General features: G+C 51.9%; 1 protein-coding gene across 1 annotated transcript; it reads left to right on the top strand.

Annotated features, from left to right (window-relative positions):
- Nucleotides 1-1,736: 1,736 nt before the first annotated feature.
- On the top strand, nucleotides 1,737-19,189 carry HTR1D (5-hydroxytryptamine receptor 1D). The gene is made up of 2 exons (XM_024554733.4): nucleotides 1,737-1,934; nucleotides 16,630-19,189. The coding sequence occupies exon 2, from the start codon at nucleotides 17,277-17,279 to the stop codon at nucleotides 18,408-18,410; it is 1,134 nt and encodes a 377-aa protein (XP_024410501.2). The 5' UTR covers nucleotides 1,737-1,934; nucleotides 16,630-17,276; the 3' UTR covers nucleotides 18,411-19,189.
- Nucleotides 19,190-21,091: the final 1,902 nt, after the last annotated feature.

The following is a 21,091-nucleotide window of genomic DNA, read 5'->3' as shown; positions in this document are numbered from 1 at the left end:
TCCCTGGTCAGGGCAGCTTCTGGGGCTATGGGGTCTTTCCAGTGAGGATACAGACCCGGGGCACGTCTACATTTACTCTGCCTTGTGCGGTTCCCTACTGCAGGAGCCCAGGCTGGGACCCCGGCAGCGGCTGCAAATGCTTGCGCCGTGTAATAGGACCCCTGCCTCCCCTTCCTCCCCTAGGCCTGTTCACCTTGGGGTATCAGCAGCAGTACCTATTTTGGGAAATGCCTCCATTTGGCATCGCTCAATCTCTCCTATGTTTTCTTTGGGAATAGAGCCCAGGGCCAGAGTAGAGTGAAGAAGGCTGAGGCGTGGCTGCTGATAACTTGTCTACTTGCCAGTGATTGATTTGCCTGGGATTTGCACTAAGACAGAAAGAACTTTTGCATTATTCATGATCATTGATCACAGCCTCCCCAAAAAGAGAGAGACTGACAGAGATGAAGGCTCCAGGCCAATCATCCACTGGTAAACCAGAAGGCTGAGGCGTGGAGCAAGCAGGGCAAGGCCGGGTGGGCAGGGAATTCTTGGGGCAGGACCCAGGGACACAGAGGGGCTGCTGAGTCTTTGGTGTGCCAAGTGTCGGACAGCTGTGCGGGCAGTGGGTGCTGCTGGCCTCTCCTACACCCAGCTCAGGAGATTTCACAAGAACTACGGAGCACTTCACAGTAATAAGAATGTGGACTCATCAAGAGGTTATGACCCTAATGGCAGGCGCACCTAACTACAAGGCCTCAAAATACGTGAAGACAAACTGACAGAAAGCCCATAAGGACAGAGAAGGCCGGCTCCACCTGAGCCACCTGAAATCTGGGCACGAGACGCGCCCAGCGTGTTGCCTCTTCAGTGGACATTTCTCACTGTTCCTCTTTGTGCTCAAGTCCCTGCACCCTGGTCCTCTGGAGCCAGGGAGATTCATCCCAGCACCCCCAACACCTGCTGGAACCTGGGGGCTGGCCTCCCCCACTTGGAATCTGCTGTTTGAATGAGGTAGGGAGTTGCCCCTTTCCCTGACTCGGACCTCAGCTCCTGCCATTCACTCAGCCCCAGAACCCACTGGTCACTGCTCCCTCAGGGTCTTAGCCCGCTGTCCCGCACTTGGAAGCTGTCCCCCCACATTTCTGCAGGGCCCGCTCTCTCATGGCCTGTCTTTGCTCGGCTGCCACTTTCTCAGGGAGACCCCCCTGACCTCCCTGTTCAGTGCCTCCCCTCACTCTCTGTCTCCTTCCCCTGCTGTCCTCCGTACCATTTACCTCTATAAACGGGTGGTAAGTTTTACTTACTACATTCAGTAAGCTCCACTGGATCCACTTGTTTTGCTCTCTGCTGAATCCGCAGTGCCTACAACATACCTGATACACAGTGGATTGAGAGATACTTGTTAAATGAATTTTAAAAATCCAGCTAGGGACTAACACAGGGGGCAGAGAATGCGGGAGCCTAGGCTTTCACCAAGGGTCTCTGGGCGTGGCCCACGTCTCACCACCCCCTACTCCAGACCCAGGCCACCCTCCCTCCCAGAGATAGGGCTGGGGCGTCTGCGAGGGCGGGGGTGGTCCTAGGAGCTCGGGTGCGGGGGGGCGACTGGGACTGGAAGGGGCCCAGCCTCGCTCCTGGCGGGCGGGGGCCCAGTGGAGAGGAAGTCTGGCGAGGGAGGTGCTGGGGGGAGGGGAGCGAGGAGGAGGAGGAGGAGGAGGAATAGCGGGCGCAGGAAGGAGAGCGTGAGACGGCGCTGCAGGGCGCTGCGCGGGGTGGAGGGAGTGCGGGAGCGCAGGGCGAGGGCCGGGGAGGGCCAGGGTTGCGGACGAAGGGGGTGGGGGCGGGCGGCGCCTAGGAGCTCGGCTGAGGTGACCACGGAGATGAGGGGGTCTCTGGCCGGTGAGACAAGACACAGCGCGGCGCGAAGAAGCAGGATCCGGGAGGGCGAGCGGGTAAGCGCTCGGAGTCGAGTGCCGCCCGGGGAGGGGCGGGCCGGGGACCCTCGCAGCTCGCGGTCGTGCCAAAGGAGCTGGGGCCGGGAGAGGGGGCTTGGGGCCAGCAGAGGGGGCTTGGGCTCGGGCCTCCGCAACCCAAGAGGTCCCACCTCCCGGCGCCTTCGGAGGCGAGGCGCGCGGGGAAGAGGGTCCCGGAGGAGTAGCGCAGTCCGAGGGGAGCATCTAGGAGCGCCGTCCAGAGCCCCATGATGGAGGGTGGGCCGAGGCTGCGCTCGGATGAGCTGCGGGGTCTCCCGTGCGCGTTGGGGTGCCTCGCGTAGAAGCAAGATCTAGTGCGGCGGGAGGAGCGCCCCCACTGTGGGCAGGGGGCTGTGACGCCCCCACCAGGCCCCTGCAGCCCTTGGACGACGGGCGCTGCCCCCTGCCGGCCAGGTCGGGGGTGCGGCCGTGCGACCGCCCCTTCCTGGAGGGGAGTTGAAGGAGCGTCCCATGTGGAACCTTGGCTTCCAGACCAGAAGCCCAGGGGGCCCTGACTAGGTCACTGCATCTCTTAGAACCTCAGTTTGCACATCTATCAAATGGAGGGGATACTTCTCCCCACAAGTGGGATCGGGGCAGGGGGTGGGGTGGGGGTAAGTGAGATGCAGAATGGGTGGATGCCTTTTTATCAACCGTAAAGTTCTCTGCAAATCCTAGCTCATTACATAAAGTCAGAACTGGAAGGACACTAAGAAATCTGCTTGATTGCAGATGTGGAGAGTGAGAATAAATCTGGCCCAAGGTCACACTGCTTGTGAGAGAGTATAAGACTCTAGTGCCCCCCACCACACCGGCTCTGGGAAAGTTCAAGGATTAAGAGCAGGGGCTCTCAGTCCGACTGGCTGCACTACAAACCGGGCTTGGCTATTTATTAGCTGTGTAACCTTGGGGAAGCCCTTAACCTCTGAGCTTTGATTTCCTGCCGTGGGAAGTGGGGATAAGACGCGCAAATCAATGGGGTGGGCACTGTCCAGAACCACACCTGTGCAGAGACAACAGCCTAGTCATTAGTGGCCGTGGCTGTCCTTGCTCTCGGCGGCGGCAACAGCAACCTTTCAATCCCTTTCAATCTCTTTATTGGACTCGACCTCCACTGTTTTCTTTTTTTCTTTTTTAAAGATTTTATTTATTTATTTTTAGAGAGAGTGGAAGGGAGGGAGAAAGAGAGGGAGAGACACATCAGTGTGTGATTGCCTCTCACGTGCCCCCTATTGGGGACCTGGCATGCAACCCAGGCATGTGCCCTGACTGGGAATTGAACTGGAGACCCTTTGGTTTGCAGGCCGGCACGCAATCCACTGAGCCACACCAGCTGGGGCTCCAGTGTTTTCTAACCAAGCGCACATTCTGGGTCTCTGCTCTCCCTTGGCCTGCACAGCCTCTGACCAGGGTCTCAGCCCTCCTTCTGAGGACGTCAAGGGATGCTTTACCGACAGCAAGCAAGGCCACCTGGGCAGACGGGCCTTCTCCAGCCTTTGGTCCTGTCCAGCTGGTGGGGAGAAATGAGTGGTCTTTGTCATGAGACATCCAGGAAAGCCAGGCCCTAGAGGGTTACATAGGAGTGAGGGAGCTGGCCTGCTGGACATGACTGGTAGGACCTAGGGCCTGCTCTCCTCCCCACAGCTCCCAGTACACGGCCAGAAGCACAGAGGTGCTCCCTCAGAGTTTGTCACTTCCCTTGGATAAGTAGTGAGGGTGAGAACTCTGGGTCATCCCTTCTCTTCTAGGCTGCAGATGGATGGCCATTCTTTTTGATGACTGGGATGTGAATGTGTGCAGAATCTCAGAGCTGAGAGTTCCTAGGGCCTAAGAGGTTCCCCTCATTGCACAGGTGGCTCCTGTCTGAGGCCCACAGAGGGGCAGGGGTCTGCCCAGACCACCAGAGTCCTCCAGGAAGCTGAGTTCAGCAGACACTGTTCAGTCTTTCCCTTTCTTAGCAGCCACTGACACCGCTGACCATTCCTTTGCTCTGGGAACACTCTCTTCTGGCTCTTGCAGCTTAACACTGTCTATTTTGCCTACAGTGTCTCTGTTTTTGCAGGTTCATCCTCCTTTCTACAGCCATTAGCAACCCTGCTCCCCCAGGCCCTCCTCTCCTCTACTAGTAGACACTCGCTGGGTGCTCTCATCCACTGGGCTTGAGTTACTACCTCTATGCACATGACCTCATACATGTATGTCTCCAGCCCAGCACTCTCCTCAGGCTGGTGGCAGATAGGTGGAAGTGCTAAAATGAGCATGAAGCAGGGGCAGTGTAATAGAGGATGAGAGCTGCTTTATGTTGGCTGGTCAAAGCTTCGCCTAAGAGGTGATATTTAAGGGGAGCACGTGGTAGGACATGAGGCCAGAGAGGTGGCTGGCTGGGGGTGGTGGGGTGAGGATACAGCTAATATAGGGCCTTGTGGGCCATGGTGAGATTGTGGATTTTATCTAGACAAGGGAGCCAATGGAGAGTTTCAGACGGGAGGGAGAGAATGCTGTTATTTCTCCGGGCTTGTTTGAGCTAGAAGAGCAGTTGCTCTGTATTGCTTGCAGCCTACGAGCTCCTGGCACTGGAGTAGGGAGGGGAGCTCCCCAAGGAGCTTCCAGCCACAGGCACAAACAAACCTCGAGTCGGGAGAGGGTATAAAGGAGGGAGACTTTACATCTGGTTGACTAGGGAAGGCTTCCCTGGAGGAGGTGGTTTTTGAGAAGGGCCTCAGAGAACAGAGAGCAGATTACAATCAATATGCAGGAAGGGGAGTGGGAAAGATCGCTCTTCCAGGAAGAGGGCAATCTGTCAGCCTGAACCAAGATACAAGTGCCCCAAATGTGTGTAGAGAAGTCAGGGAGAAGAAGGCAGAGCCTGTAGGAGAATGAGAGGCCAAGCTAGGGAGGGAGTCCAGTCTGTTCAGAGAGCAAGGCCCTGGCCTTGGCCAGGTACTTGCGGTGGCACCGTGAGCTGATTGCATTAGCTTTCTGGGCCTCAGCTTCCTCATTCATAAAAGAAATGGAATTGGTTAAATGCTGTAAGAGAGGGAGGATTGTGGTGTTGGGAATGGGTGAATAAGCATACCGAAGAGGAACAGGAGGGACGGGTGTGGGTGAGGAAGATGGTGCCTCAATTGAGGTTGGGGCCCCTGTGGGACATCCAGGAGGAATGACCAAAGGACATTTGGGGCCAGAGGTACAGAGAAGAGTGTCAACGTAAAACTGTCAGTGTTCTTTTGTTCATTCTTTGAGTAAATCCTTACCGAACCACTGTAAGTATTAAGCCTAAAGCATACAGCCATGAACAAAACCAGATCTCTGCTCCAGGAATACACCATCGTAGCGGGGAGGGCCCCACAGCATTAGACCGCAGGTTAATCATAAATGTGAAGCACTTTGGACAAGGGAGAGGGGCTGACCCTATTTGGTTGGAAGGAGTGGACTCTCCAGCCAGGAAGAGACAGTTGAATTCGATGGTGAGGTTGAAGTTGGAGTTGGATGGGTGGTGAGGTGGAAGGACACCCTACACAGAGGGCACTGGGCTTCATAACACAGGGCACACCTGTCCCTCCTCCTTTCTGGAAATCAAGCCAACAGGGAGACAGGCAGTCAGCATGTGAGCCGAGTGGAAGGGAGTCCAGTGTTATCATACATGATAAGGAGACCAGTGGGGCCCTGGCCAGGTGGCTCAGTTGGTTAGAGCATCATCCCAATAGGCCAAGGTTGTGGGTTTGATCCCCAGTCAGGGCACATACAAGTAGCAACCAATGAATGCATAAGTGGAATAACAGATTGATGTTTCTGCCTCTCAAATCAATAAATAAAAAATGTTTTTAAATGTGCCCCACAGGATGGGGAGGAGGGAGTGATTTCTACCATTCCTCAGGTCCAGAGGAACCGTGAAACGGTTGAAGGAGACAAGAGGAAGGGCATTCCAGCTAGAAGGAATAGCCTGTGCAAAGGCTCAGAGGAGTGAACCGTAGAGTTTTTGCAGGAGGAGGTCTCAGCATGCTGGAGATGGGCTCTTTTGCTGAGTGCAGGTGAACAGAGGGATGAGAAGGAAGGCCAGACTTCGCCATGTCGGGATCGGTAAATAATAGGAAATGAAGAAATAGGATTTGGGGTGCATGGAGGGAAGGGTTCTCCCAGCTTCATTCCTGTGGAGTAGGTGCCATTGACCCCCATCTCCTCCTCACTTGCTGATTCCATTCGTCTGCCAGGGCTCTGCTTCAAAGCCACTTTCAGAGGGGGGCTCAGGGTTGCAGCAGGTTACCTGTCCCTCCTGTACCTTCCCAAGGGACCCTTCATACTCCTGTGTCATCCTCAATCACGTCTGTGATCCCTGGTCCCAGGAGGGTTTCCCCAAGCCACTGTGAGTCTTCCTAGGAGCAGGGTCCACATTTGTTTGCTCATACCAACAACACGTGGCTTTAAGTACATGGTTACTGGATGGATGAGGCAATGGCTATTGAAATGGTTGAGGCTCAGAGAGGTTGAGAAACTTGCCCAAGGTCACAGAACTAGCAACTGGCAGGGCTGGGAAGCACATTCAGTCCTGAATGTGCGCCCCATCCCGGCTGTGTTGTGCCTCCCAGCAGGGAAAGCAGATGGTGATAGAGGATTTGGATCCTGTAAACACTAACAAATTCGGCGTTTAATTTCTAGGAAATGAATTCCTGTTGTTAGTACCTTGTTTATCCAGCCTGGAGAAGACAGCCTCTCCTCTGTCGTGAAAATGGTTTAACTCATCAGCTCAAGTGCTCTCTGGAGACCCAGATGTGCAGCCTCTGGTGGGGAAGGGCAGGAGCTCCTGGGCCAGGACACAGCCTTAGAGGCTTCTTGCCCGGTGTGGTCTGCCCTGGCAGCCTGCTCCCAGAATTACTCCGCCAGTGTGGAAACTCAGGCGGGAGGTGTGTGTGTGTGTGTTGGGGGTGGGGTGGATTTCAAAATGCCAACAGCATTTGGTGTGAAACGGGCATGAAAGCCTCTGGATACTTGTCCTTCATCTCAAGTTCCTCTGCAAGCTGGAGGCGGTGGAAGGGGCACTGACGGCAATCTGAAGACTCGGGCTCTGCCTGTAACTCGCTGTGTGACCTCGGGCAAGCGTCTTACCCTCTCTGGGTCCCTCTCCCTCTCACTACCATGAGGGAGTTGGCCTAGATGACTCCTAAGAGTTCTTCCCGCTTTGACACTCTGAGATCCTTCTTAAACCCTGAGGTTGACATTACTATTGCCCCCTGAGCAAGTAACTCAGTGGGGTCCACGGGAGTTGGTTAGAAGTACAGAGTCTGGGGTCCTGCGTTTTCCGGGAGGCCCCCAGGTGCTGCTTGCGCACGTTCAGCACCAGAAGCGCTGGGGAAACCACATTCCCTTCTCCGGGGGCGGGGCGTGGTGCTGCACGGAGACGTCCGCGCCCCCTCCCTCAGTAAAAAGAGGCCCTTTCAAATGGGAGTGACCGAGCCTGGCATACAGCAGGTACCCAGCAAAGATTTTTTGAATGTGTGCAGGCATGCGTGGGGTAAATATTTGTGGAACGAGGAAGGGAGTGGAACTGACTTGACTCAGCACCTTTTATGAGTGGTGGAGCATGGAGCCGAGCAAGCCCAGGTTCCAGTCCTAGCTTTGGGGGTTTAGGCAAGCCATTTCTCCGAGCCTCAGTCCCCTCCCCTGGGAAATGGGAATAATAACAATAGGCCTGACTTCAGCAGTTCGTGGTCAGACTTAAATGAGTTGATGTAGGAGGAGCACTTAAAACAGTGTCTGGTACATGGTAAACTCTTAATTATGTTGGCATTACTTTACAATTACTACTATGCCAGCCCCTGACAGTGTAGCACCCTATGCTGCCTCAACCCCTTTACCTGGATTGCATTGAATTCCCCGAGAACAGTCTTGAAATGACCCCTAGAGGGCGATATCACCCCTGTTGAGAACCACGGGTTCTAGAGCAGCGCCATCCAAGAGAAATACAACGCAAGCCATAAATATATATTTTTAAGATTTTATTTATTTATTTTCAGAGAGGAGGAGGGAGGGAGAAAGAGAGGAAGAGAAACATCAGTGTGTGGTTGCCTCTCACACACCACCTTCTGAGCATCAGGCCTGCAACCCAGGCATGTGCCCTGACTGGGAATCGAACCCGTGACGCTTTGGTTCGCAGGCCCCCGCTCAGTCCACTGAACCACTCCAGCCAGGGACCACACATTGTATTTTATTTTATTTTTTTTCTCCTCACCTGAGCACGTGCTTATTGATTTTTTTTTTTTTTTTTTTTTGGAGAGAGGGTAAGGGAGGGAGAGAAACATCGACGTGGGATAGAAAAGAAACATCCGTTGGTTGCTTTTCATACGTGCCCCGATGGGGACTGAACCCATAACCTAGGCTTGTGCTCTGACAGGGAATTGAACCCACGACTTTTCTGTTTACGGGACAACGCCCAACCAACTGAGCCACCCCAGCCAGGGTCACAAATATAATTTAAAAAATTTAGAGATAGCCATGTTAAAAAAGAAATCAATTTCAATTCCATATTTTATTTATTCAACATATCCCAAACATTAACATGTAACATATAAAGATGATTAATGAAGTATGGCACATTCTTTTTTGAGCTAAGCCTTTGAAGCCCAGCGGACTTTACATGACAGTACATCTGAGTGGCCACGTCTCCAGCCTTCAATGGCCACAGGTGGAGACTCTCCCAGCTCTGGCTCCCATCCCAGCCATGCCACGTACTACCTGTGTGGCCTTGGGCTAGTCCTTATACCTCTCTGGACCTCAGTTTCTTCATCTGTAAAGTAGGGCTACTAACTTTGCCCAAGGGGTAGTAAGGGGAGGATTAAAACCCTTTGCCCATGTCCCCACAAGCATGGCCTCGCTCTCTTGGCCATGGCTAGTTCATGCTGAGCTCAGAATGGAGGGCCCAGGAAATACACTCCTCCTTTTGGGAGAGGAAGGTGGTGGCGGAAGCAGCACGGGCAGCAGAGGCACTGAGCAGCCGAGCTGAGAGGGATGCCGGACTTTGCTCTGTGGTCTAGGGAAAGTCGCCACCCCTCTGGGCACGAGCAATCTCAGCTGACTGGGTGACATCATTTCAAAAGTTTTTCCTAAATCATGGCTGCCCGGGAGGGGCTGTTCATTACAACTACCTAGAACTTATGGAGCATTTACTATATGGCTGGTGCTTTTTGTTAAGCTCCCTCAAACACAGCAGCAGTTTGAGGTTGGTACTGGTATTGTTGCCGTTTTCCGCTTGAGGGAACTAAGCTCGAAGATGTTAAATGACAAGCCCAGGGTCTCCGTTTGACCAGCAAACCTGAGGCCTAAGGTCGTTAGGCACTTCACCGTTCCTTTTCCGGGTGAGCTTTATACAGAAACAAAAGCGCCCGGAATACAAATGTGCAGCCTGATGCCCTTTCCCAAAGAGAATGCTCCTGGCTCAAGAACAGAACTCGACTTGCACCCACGAGCCCCCTTCTGCTTCTTCCCAGTCCCCGCATCCGCTCCCTGCAAGGGCATCGGGCTAGCGTGACTTCCATCAGCGTGGGTCAGTTTTTCCTGTCCTTGAACCGTATGACGTCTGAATCACATATGGTGCCATAATGTTGAGCCGCTCTACTTCGTGAGATTTCACCTGCGTGGGTGTGTGTAGCGTGGAGCTGGGTCCGCTCTCAGGGGTGTGGAGTGTTGTGTTGTAGGAAGATGCCCCGGTGGGTTTATCCATTCTACTGTTGGTGCGGTTTTCAGTCTGAGGTTGTTAAATAGCGCTGTTGTCGGCGATTCGTGTTTTTGCTGGTTTTATAGCTGAGAGTGGAAGTTTTGGGTCAGAGGTTTGGCTGCTTTTAATTTCCTACATTTTCCAGATTTTATAGAGGAATTGAGGTGACAGATTGACTTGCTCAAGATACTGATTAGATTTCAAAACTTGCACTCAGGTATAGACAGACAGACAGACAGACAGACACACACACACACACACACACACACCTCGCCCCCGCCATGTTAAAACTTTTCAGAGCTTTTCCCACGTCTATTATTTCACTTCGCCCTCATGTCACCCCGTCAGGTAGACGTGATACCCCCGGTCTTGCAGAGGAGGCCCCATGCGGTAGAGAGAGGTGAAACAGCAGCTGTGCATGCACTTTGTACAATAGGAGGCACTCTGCAGATTTTGGAGAAGCATTCCCTGTGCGGGCCCGCTCCTCCGTACCGCACAGCTTCCAGAGAAAGACCAGGCAGACGCAAGTTCCCTGGTGGGAATTATTCCTCTGCGCCAGATCTGTGTCATAGAGCCTTGGTTTTGTTTGTTTGTTTGTTTTGGGTTTTGTTTTCCTCCAAAAGGATAAGGCTGGCTTGTGAGCATACGTTAAACCCATTCGTCCCCTTTGTTTCTGGCAAAGTTTTATGACTTAGTTAAAGTCGAGGCCCTTTGGAAAGGGGAGGTGATGATCTCTGGTGGGGGGCGGAGGAGGAGGCCCTAGCTAAGCCTGATCAAAAGAATCCCTGCGGTGTGACAGCCACAGGGAAGCCTGTGCTCCCTCCTTTGCAGAATCCGCTCAGCGGTTCAGGAGAAAGGCGCTGTTACCCCAATTTACATCTGAGGAAGAACAGCCCAGGAGGTAAAATGAATTGCTTTGATCCACAGTGGGGACTGCTTGTGGGAAGGAACTGAGAATCCTGTCTTATTTCTGTTTCTGGAGGCCTCTTGTGTCCATTTGAACAGGCTTGTCTAGGAAAAGCAAGAGCTGGTACCACCGAGGTTTCCTGGGAACCGAGGTCGCTCATCGACATCCCAGTGAAGAGTGGGAGGAGTATCACAGGCTGGAAGGCTCCCTCTTCCTCCTCTCCTTCCTTTCCTGGGGCAGGTGGTTCCCCTCTGTCTGCTCCCTTCTCCTGCTTCTTTCTGCAGATCTGTTTTCTTTGTTTATTGATGGCTTTTCTGCTCCCCCCCAAACTTGCTGTGGCTTTGGTCATGGCTGTGGCCTGGCGACTCCAGCCTCAGGATGCTTAGCTTTCTAGTTGCTCCCCCCCCCCCCCATTATCTGTCTGCCTGGCTGCTCGCGGTCTCCATTCTCAACCTGCAAGACAGAAGCTGCCTGGTGCATCTCGGCTCCCATATCCATCCCGGTCCAATCAGCTGTGGTCAGAGGTGGCCTGAGGAAGAAGTTGGGGTTGGAACGCAGGTCTGTCTGCCTGCTCTTTCCCCTTCATCCCTCTGCAGAGGTGCTGGCGCTGAGGGATGCACAGTGGGGCTGGAGTTCTTGTGATCTGCATTCCAGGGCTGATGCTGCTGGGCTGGGGGGAGGCTGAGGAGTCTGTGCTGAGGCTGTGATGGGCAGGGGAGAAGCCCACTGGTGTGGCTGATGGGTAGTTCTGACAATGGCAGCCATCACTCACTGGCATGGACAGTGATGCCTTGTTTCTGGTAACAGAAGAGATCTTGTTGGGGACCTGAACATGATTAAATCCATCATGTTCAGGTCCCCAGAGAAGTCGTCATTTACTACTACGTTGGGCATTTGGATCCATGATCTTACCCCTTCTTTCTCAACTCTTGTGAGGCATGGATCAGCATCTCCACAGCCCGGAGAGCTTGAATGACTTGCCCAATGGCCACAGAGAGAAAGTGGAACAACAGAGATTGGGACCTGAGACTGCCTGGCATAAAATGTATGCTTCCGGGCCCTGGCCAGGTAGCTCAGTTGCTTAGAGCATCATCCCAATGTGCCAAGGTTGCAGGTTTGATCCCAAGTCAGTGTACATACAAGAGTCAACCAGTGTCCTGGCTGGTGTGGCCCTGCAAACCAAAGGGTCACCGGTTCGATTCCTAGTCAGGGCACATACCTGGGTTGCAGACCAGGTCCCCAGTTGGGGGCGTGCAAGAGGCAGCCGATCAATGTATCTCTCACACACGGATGTTTCTCTCTCTCTCTTCCTCCCTTCCTTCCTCTCTCTCTAAAAATAAATAAATAAAATCTTTTTTTAAAAGTCAACAACGAATGTATAAATGAGTGGAACAACAATTAAGTTTCTCCCCCTTCTTTCTCTCTCAAAAAAAAGGTATGCTTTCAGCCACTGCCTTCCATCTTTGTTACCATTATTACATTTGTTCAGAACTCCACAGCATATCACATACATGATCCTACTGGAATTACTGAACACCCCTGGGGGGCAGCATAGCCATGCTTACGTTCCCATTTTACCACGCAAGAAACCAATGGTCAAAGAGAAGTTGTGACTTGTCCTCAGCTACCCAGCTACCCTGCTGGTCAGTGGCAGAGCTGGGACCAGAACCCAGATCTTTGGGACTCAAACGTATCAGTAGATATTAATGTGTCACAATGTATCCATGTTATTGCTGGTAGTATGGTTCTTTTTTAATAACGTACAAAATTGTTGAAGAAAAACAACAAATACATCATTTCCTACAAAAGATTATACGAGGTCTGTCTGGAAAAAGTCCAGCCATTGTTAATATAATGAGAATGTTTTGTTAATATAATGAGAATGGACATCGGTGTAATCTGGCAGCCACAGAGAGTGGACTGGATTGTGCATGCGTGAAAAGTGACAACTTCCCTGTACTGGTCAGTGGGGTGGTAGACACCACTGAGTGGGCATGTGTACTGTGTGGTCCTTGCATTCCAAATGACTGAGGAAGTAGAGCAATGGATCTGCATCAGATTTTGTGTTAAGCTTGAACATTCCTCCGCAGAACTCTTCGATGATTCAGAAGGCCTCAGCTGTGGGCAACTGGTGATTGGCAGCTTCATCACGACAACGTGCCTGCTCATGCATCACGTCTCATAGAGTTTTTTGGCTTAACATCAAATCACCCAGGTGACTCAGCTCCCGTACAGACCAGATTTGGTGCCTTGTGACTTCTGGCTTTTCCCAAAACTAAAATCACCTTTGAAAGGGAAGAGGTTTCAGATCATCGATAAGATTCAGGAAAATACAATGGGACAGCTTGGCAGGAATTGGGAGAACTGTGCGAGGTCCCAAGGTGCCTACTCTGAAGGGGACAGAGGCATCGTTGTCCTATGTACAATGCTTCTTGTACTTCTTCAATAAATGTCTCTAGTTTTCATAGTGCATGGCTGGATACCTTCTGGACAGACCTTGTAAATACACACAACATACGTGCTAATGAAAGAAGAAAAATAAATACCCATGTACCTCCCACCACCTTAAAAAACTGCACATCACCAGTACCTTTCAGACTCCTTCACAGTTGCAATCCCACACCCTGTGCTCTCCAGGTCTAATTTTATACTGAACGTTTCCTTGCTTTTCCTTATGGCGTTGCCACATGGATTTATGTCTAAACAGTGTGTTTCTTCTTGCATGGTCTTGACTTGGGCACTCAGCATTGTGTTTGTGAGAATGCGTGCAGCTTTGGTTGACTCAGTTTTGCTTCTCTGCAGCACTTCATCGTAGGAATAGGCCACACCCACCATTCTGCTGTTGATGGACATTTGGGCGGTTTCTTGTTGTTTGCTATTACAGGCCGTGCTAGTGTAACCATTCTTTTTTTTTTTTTTAAGGTTTTATTTATTTATTTCTGGAGAGAGGGGAAGGGAAGGAGAAGAAGAAAAACATTGATATGTGAGAGAAACATTGATCAGTTGCCTCTCGCATGACCCCTCCAACCAGGGACCTGGCCCACAACCCAGGCATGTGCCCTGCCTGGGAATCGAACAGGTGACTTTTCGGTTCGCAGGCCAGCACTGAATCCACTGAGCCACACCCGCCAAGGCTACTGCGACCATTCTTGCTGCTGTCAGTTGAGGAGCTCATCCAAGGGTGTCTGACACGCATACCTAGGAGTGAAATTACTGAGTCATGAGGTCATCAATACAGACTTAGCTTTATGAGATAATACCGAATTGTTTCCTAACCTGGTTCCTCCAACTTATACTCTCCTGGTGGCAGGTGACAACTCCTGTTGCTCCACACCCTTACCAAATGATATGGCATCATCAGATTAAAAATGTCTACCTGCCTGCTGGGTGAGAATGGGCTCTCCCTGTTGTTTCAATTTGCATTTTTTATTTAGTACTCAAAGTGCGATGGTGGGAGGCAGTTGATTGTAGCACTACAGTCTGTGTCCCCAAAGGCAGCCGGATTATGGGAAGTGCCCCAGCTTCATTCAGGATGGGGGAAGGACAGCAGGCAGGAGAGGAAGGAGGTGGCCTCAGAATGGTGTGGCTTCCTGCAGAGCCACATCCTGACAGAGGCCGTCCGTCCTGTCCTTCTGCCCGAGGTGTCACCCCCCCAGCCTCGCAGGGCTGTCTGAGCCCACGCCTTTCACTGGAATGAGGTCACTGGAATTCCTGGAACCCAAGGAGTGACCGCATGGGTTTGTGGGGCAAGCGCACCAGCTTCACCCGTGAGAAATGATGGTGCCTCACTCGCCCAGACTGTCTGGAAGGAAGAAAATTCCAAACAGCCCAACCCAACTTCACATTTTTCGTGTGTACCAAAGTGGGAGGAATCTTTAGTCAGAGGCTTTTGGGGTGGGGCAGGAGAGATCATATTTTCACTTATCACCATGGGATCCCAAGCCAGCTTTGCTGCTGGGGGCCCAGGCGCCTTACGGCTTTTCTTCCTGAATCGAGGTGATGCAGAGAAGAATGGAAATCCCACCCGGTTTTTCCACTTCCACGTGCATGACCTTGGGCAGGTGACCTCACCTCTCTGAGCATTGGTTGGCTCTTTGTCAGTAGGGGGCCACGTTGCCCACTTTCCAGCTCAGTCGAGTCTTAGCTCCAAGGCCAGCTCAGTGCCTGGAACATACCAAGAATCCCAGTGAAAAGGATTCTAATAATATTCTTCAAACTTTGGGAATATTTTGGGGAAGGTGCCTTAAGATTGGTTTTCTCAAATTGAAGCTATTTTCCCTCCTCCAGGCAGGTATTTTTTAAAGACGAAGCACCCACAATTTGGGGGAGTGGGAGGAAAGCTACCACATTACAGCTTTAGCTTCTTAATGTTTAAAAATAAATCAACAGACATAGGCTGAACCTTCCCTACAAAGCCCTGAGCCGAGCTGTGGGGAAGGGGAGTGGGATGATGATTCTTAACACCTCGCGGCATCTATGGGGTGTCAAAGGCTGGCCTTGTTGGGAGCCTTGGAAACTCCACAGCAGCCCTGGCAGCAGGCAGTGGCCACTGTTTGGGGGAAGCAATCTGGGACTCAGAAAGCCTAAAGGACTTTCCCAAGGTCATACAGGAAGGCTGTGAGGGAACAGGAACTGGAGCCCGGATTGCCCAGTGGTCCAAGCTCAGCTCCGCCCTGTACCTTGCTGCCTCCCACCCGGGCCCCAGTCACCTCCTGGGCCTTGTCTCTTCCCCCCCCCCCCCCCCCCCATCTCTGGTCTCTGCACTCCTGCCAGCTGGTCTGTCCGCCCTTCTCTGACTGCCTTGCACTTGCTGACCTCTAGGCCTTTGCTCTTGCCTTCTCAGCTACCAGGAAGGCCATCCGTCTCCACTTGGACTAATGAAACCCTTGTCCTCAACGTAGCCAACCTGTGGAACAATATGTAGCCCTTAAGAACGATGCTGTAGGGGTGATTTACAGAACATTGTTCAAAATATACGAAGTTGGAAAATATACAAACTACAAAACAAATTCATGCACAAGTGCAATGACCCCACTTTTAAGTGATATACATATTCAGCCTTGCCAGCTCCATTCCAGGGCCCAACACGTCTTCTCTGGGCTGTGGATGCGCCCAGGGCAGAACCTGTTTGCTAAGTTGACCTGGAAGAAATGAAATGAATTATAGGGATTCCTGGTGGAGCTGCGGCATTCCACACAAGGCAGGGAGAGGCGCCATGGGAGTGTGGATGGGGCTAAGAGGTCCCGGCATTCCTTTTACCAACCCCATTCACCCAGGGGCTGCCTGCCAGGCCCCACGGACTTCAGCTGGGGTCGTGCCAGAGACGGGCCTGTGCGGACTACTCTCTGGTTTGCCTCACTCTGATCAGCAATACCAAGGTCCCGAAGCCCCAGCAACTTGCCCGTGTCCCAAATATGGAAACCCAGGTTCAAGACTAGAGGGGGAAAGAAAATGAGTCTTCCAGATTTGCTTGGGGCTAAATTTCCTGTTTCTATTTGGAAAGCCGAATGTATTTTCTGAATTTGAACTTGCACTACGAAAAATGCTCAGGGATTTCATTTATTGGCTTAACAAAAAGGTATTTTGTTTTTGCTTTTTTGGTGGGGGTGGGGGTGAAGTGTCAGGCATGCTTACTCTAGGAAGTTTGGAAATGTCACGTGAAAAAAAGAAAAGTCACTCCCCCACCAATTTCAAGAGGAATATATTGTAACAACTTGGTATCTTTCCTAGCTTTTTTTTTTTTCTGTGCACAGTTATTTTGTTTATTTTCCACTGAATAGATAGAAGGATTTCTGATCCACAATTTACAGAGCTGATTTCCTGTACTTGTAACAAAGTTGTGATGCTTCCAACAGCTATGGTACTTTGCCCACTCTGGGAATTGTGGGGGTGGGGCACATTGCCCTCCCCTGCATCCTCCTGACACTTCTGAGAATGCCCGTTTCACTGTACCCCTGCCAGCACTAAGCAGTATTCTGTTCATCTTAAAATTAATCGGAAGTGTCTAAACTGTCCTGCTAAAACTTAACTCTTTATTTTGTTTCTTTTTAAAACTCCAGAGCTCAGAATACATGCCTTTCCGGATGAGCTGGCCGTGATCTGTTTGTTTTGCCTTCCCCCAGCTCACGCATTCTTCAAGTCTTGGTAACTGGGATGTTTTGTCTGTTGGGGCTCAAAACCATCAGTGGGACAGGAACCAAAGTTAAGTGCCTCGTGATGTGTCAAGATGAACCTGGGAAAACTGCGAGCTGCTGACTGGACTTCCTCTCTGAATCAGCTGGCATTTCTTTTTGTCTCCAGTTTTCAAAGCTCCCCAGAGGCCCCACCTGAAAGCCCCAGTCGTCTCAGAAGAGGATGGGGGAAATTCCGAAGTTCCCGTTAAACACATTCACCTCACAAGCTTTAGAAGGAGCCAAAATGCCCAAGGCATTGCCTGCACTGGTAAATGTCTGACATGTTGACTGTGTGTCCAATGGGCTAGACCATTTGCTGGGCAGAGTTCCAGAACAGCGAGTCGTCCTGGGATTCATCCCGTGTAGCAAAGGCTGTTAGTGACCTCAGTGCTCAGTGAGGCCTCTTCGCCGTGGTCTGCTCCGAGCAATGGGCCCTCCGGTGCAAAACAGGATGCCTTTGTTCCGTGGGCAAGACAACCGTGAAAGAGGAAGCCGAGCGCGTTGGGGTCGGTGGGAAAAGACAGTCACCTAGAATGTCCCCACGAAACCAGTCTGCGGAAGGCCTTCTCCAGGAGGCCTCCAACAGGTCTCTGAATGCTACGGAAACCCCAGAAACTTGGGACCCAGGGACCCTCCAGGCCCTCCAGATTTCTCTTGCCGTGGTTCTTTCCATCATCACCCTGGCCACAGTCCTTTCCAACGCCTTCGTGCTTACCACCATCTTCCTCACCAGGAAGCTCCGGACCCCGGCCAACTATCTCATTGGCTCCCTGGCCGTGACTGACCTCTTAGTTTCCGTCTTGGTCATGCCCATCAGCATCGCGTACACCACCACCCACACCTGGAGCTTCGGCCAAGTCGTGTGTGACATCTGGCTGTCTTCTGACATCACATGCTGCACGGCCTCCATCCTGCATCTCTGTGTCATCGCTCTGGACAGGTACTGGGCCATCACCGATGCCCTGGAGTACAGTAAACGCCGGACAGCTGGCCACGCGGCGGCCATGATCGCGGTGGTCTGGGTCATCTCCGTCTGCATCTCCATCCCCCCCCTCTTCTGGCGGCAGGCCAAAGCTCGCGAAGAGATGTCGGACTGCCGGGTGAACACGTCCCAGATCTCCTACACCATCTACTCCACCTGTGGGGCCTTCTACATCCCGTCCGTGTTGCTCATCATCCTCTACGGCCGGATCTATGCGGCCGCCCGGAAGCGCATCCTGAACCCACCATCCCTCTATGGGAAGCGCTTCACCACGGCGCAGCTCATCACAGGCTCCGCGCGCCCCTCGCTCTGCTCCCTGAACCCCAGCCTCCACGATGCGCACGCTCACTTGGCCGGCTCCGCTCTCTTTTTCAACCACGTGAAGGTCAAGCTGGCTGACAGCGTTCTGGAGCGCAAGAGGATCTCCGCTGCTCGGGAACGGAGGGCCACTCAAACCCTGGGCGTCATCCTGGGGGCCTTCATCGTCTGCTGGCTGCCCTTCTTTGTTGCGTCCCTGGTCCTCCCCCTCTGCCGGGACTCGTGCTGGATCCACCCAGCCCTTTTCGACTTCTTCACCTGGCTTGGCTACTTAAACTCCCTCATCAATCCAATAATCTACACTGTGTTTAACAAAGAGTTTCGGCAAGCGTTTCAGAAAGTGGTCCATTTCCGGAAAGCCTCCTAGCCTCGTTTGGTGGTGACTCTTGCCTTTTGTGTCCTGTAGCCCCACTGGAATTGTCTTTTTCTATTTTTCCTGAGATTTAGGTTAATCCTGGTCTTCTGGGTCTGGGTTCAATTGATACAATTGTTCAGTGTTCTTTCTTTTGTCTTCTTGACTTCTGAGCCACCGAAAGCTGGGAAGCTGTGTGAGAGGGGACAGACACTGATGATTCACTTAGTGTATCTTCAGGACTCATCCATCTCGGAAGAAACTGGACCCACGAGGTTACCCATCCATGCAGTTCAGGTGAAAAACTGAGCGCAAGAAGACCCAGGCTCAAAGACAGGCTTGCTGGTCTACCTAGGTTTGGCATGGAACTCAAAGGTGGGTAGAGAGCCTAATGACCTGAACTGAAAGAACATTTGGGGTCAGGATGGAGGAGTCTCCGTTCCACGTGGCACCTTGACTGAAACGTGACACCCAGGGATTTCTTCCTCTGATTCCTCATTAGATGGAACCTCCCAGTTGCTCATTTGAGGTGACAACAGTATAGAGTGACAGAGATTCAGAAGCAGGAGGCAGGGGAGCCGAATGGTTGGAACCAGATCGTCCACCCTGTGCCCTTCCTCCTTCTCCCACATACTGCACCCACCTCATGTTCTGAAGCCGAAACACACCCGCACTCCCCCCTGAAGGAGAATGACAGCTATGCACCCACCAAGCTTTGAGATGGACGCCATTTTCCCCCCAAATTTTTACATCCCGTTCTCATGAGAGATCTTAAGATGTTGAGTCTTGTCAAATAAAAAGCATGAGACCTCATGATCAGTAAAGTCTTTGAGTAATTGTTCTTCCTCTGCCTGGATGTAGGATCCTTTCCATTCACTTTTGTCTCCAGCATTTATTGAGCACCTACTACATGCTAGGCTCTGTGCCAGAGCCCTGGCATTTGTCACCTCATGGAAGCTCATAACAATGGAAGTCGGTATAACCTGGTGATTAGAGCCAGGGGCCTGGGACCTCAGTCCACATCTAAGGACTACCAATTCCTACCTGGGTCACCTTGGACAAGTTTGTTAATCCCTCTTTGCCTCACTTTCCTCCACTGTAAAATGGCAACAGCAATAGGTACATTACTACATATTTTCATACAGTGCTTGGCACAAGAACTCTTACCAGTTTAGAGATGCAGGAACTGGTCTGCCCCAGGTCAAGCAATATAAAAGGAGCTACTATTTATTGAGTACCTGGAATGCTCCTTGCCTGCGTATTCTCATTTACTCTTCATCCCCGTTTTACAGATGTGGGAGGGCGCTCGCCTATGGCTAGGGAAGGTTTCCTAAAGAGATGATACTTCCGCAGACCCCCACGAGATGAGCCCTTATGGGATGGGAGGCTAAGGAAGGGGAGAGGTGATGAGGCCTTTTGAGGGAGGCGGGCCGGAGCAAAGGAAGATGGGAAAGATGGTGTCAGGTGGAGAGAAGAGCAGGAACAGGGCCCAGGAGGCCTGCAATGTTCACTGGGGGCCTCTGGGCCCAGGGACAGGGAGAGCCAGGAATATGGGATATCAAGGAGGAGTGTAAAAAGAGGGGTGCCAAGATTGGTGGTAGGGGAGGGGCCTGGAAGAGTCTTGTGCTGACCTTGAAGTTTCTGCAGGACGTCTCACAGTGTGGGCCCTGGACTGTCTGCATTAGACTTTCCTGGGGAGCTTGTTAATACTGGGTTTCTAGTCCCCAGCTCAGACCCACTGAGACAGAATCTCTGGCAGTGAGGCCCAGGAATCTGCGTTTTACACCAGCCTTGCTCCCATCTCCTGCATTAAGTGACTTCTCTGCCCCTAAACCTTGGGAAGCACTGTGTTAGTGTCTTGCTCCCCCGTGAGCCCCTCCCTGAGCCCAGAGACCTCACTTAGCATCTCACTGCTCTCCTCTGCACCTGGCACACTCTTCCCTACTTCCTTTTAGACTGTGAGCCTCTCCATTTCCACCTTGTTTGGGGCCATCTTCCTGGTTCGGGAAAGCTCAGAAATTCAGAGACTGGACAGGGAGCTACGTTCAGTGCGCCTCAGTGGTTAAGGGCCTAGGCCTTGAAGTCAAACACCTGGAGCTGGATCCCGGATGTGCCATTTATCAGCTGTGTGGCCTGAGGTAAGTCACCCAACCTCTCTGTGCTCCAGTTTTGTCGTCTCTTAAATGGGGTTGTCTGTATCTAACCATAAGACGTGTGTGAGGATTAAATGAGGTAATGATTGTAAAATGCTTCACACAGTGCCTGGCACGTAAGTGTTCGGTAAAACGCCATCTGTTACTCTCTGAGAGCTCTGAGCCAATTACAAAAGAAACTCAAATGCCTCCTCTTCAGAGGCCTTCCCTCACTGGAGCAAAAGTTGGTAAACGTTTTAAAAACAGATTTATTGAGGTATAATTCAGATGCTGTACAGTTCACCCATTTAAAGTGTACGATTCAGTGCCTTTAAGTGCACTCACAGTTACTCACCACGATCAATTTTCATCGCTCCAGAGAGAAACCCTGCACCCAGCAGCCGTCATCCCCCGCCCCCTTGCCCAGCCAGCCACTAATCTGTTTTGTCTCTGGACTTGCCCGTTCTGGGCATTTCACACAAATGGAACCATGCAATATGTGGTCCTCTGTGGCCGGCTTCTCTCATTTAGCATAATGTTTTCACAGCTCATCCATATTGTAGC

This window comes from Desmodus rotundus, chromosome 3 (assembly GCF_022682495.2).
Source record: "Desmodus rotundus isolate HL8 chromosome 3, HLdesRot8A.1, whole genome shotgun sequence".
Classification (NCBI taxonomy): domain Eukaryota; kingdom Metazoa; phylum Chordata; class Mammalia; order Chiroptera; family Phyllostomidae; genus Desmodus; species Desmodus rotundus.
The sequence above is the reverse complement of the archived record's forward strand: the minus strand, read 5'-3'. Positions and strand labels throughout refer to the sequence as shown.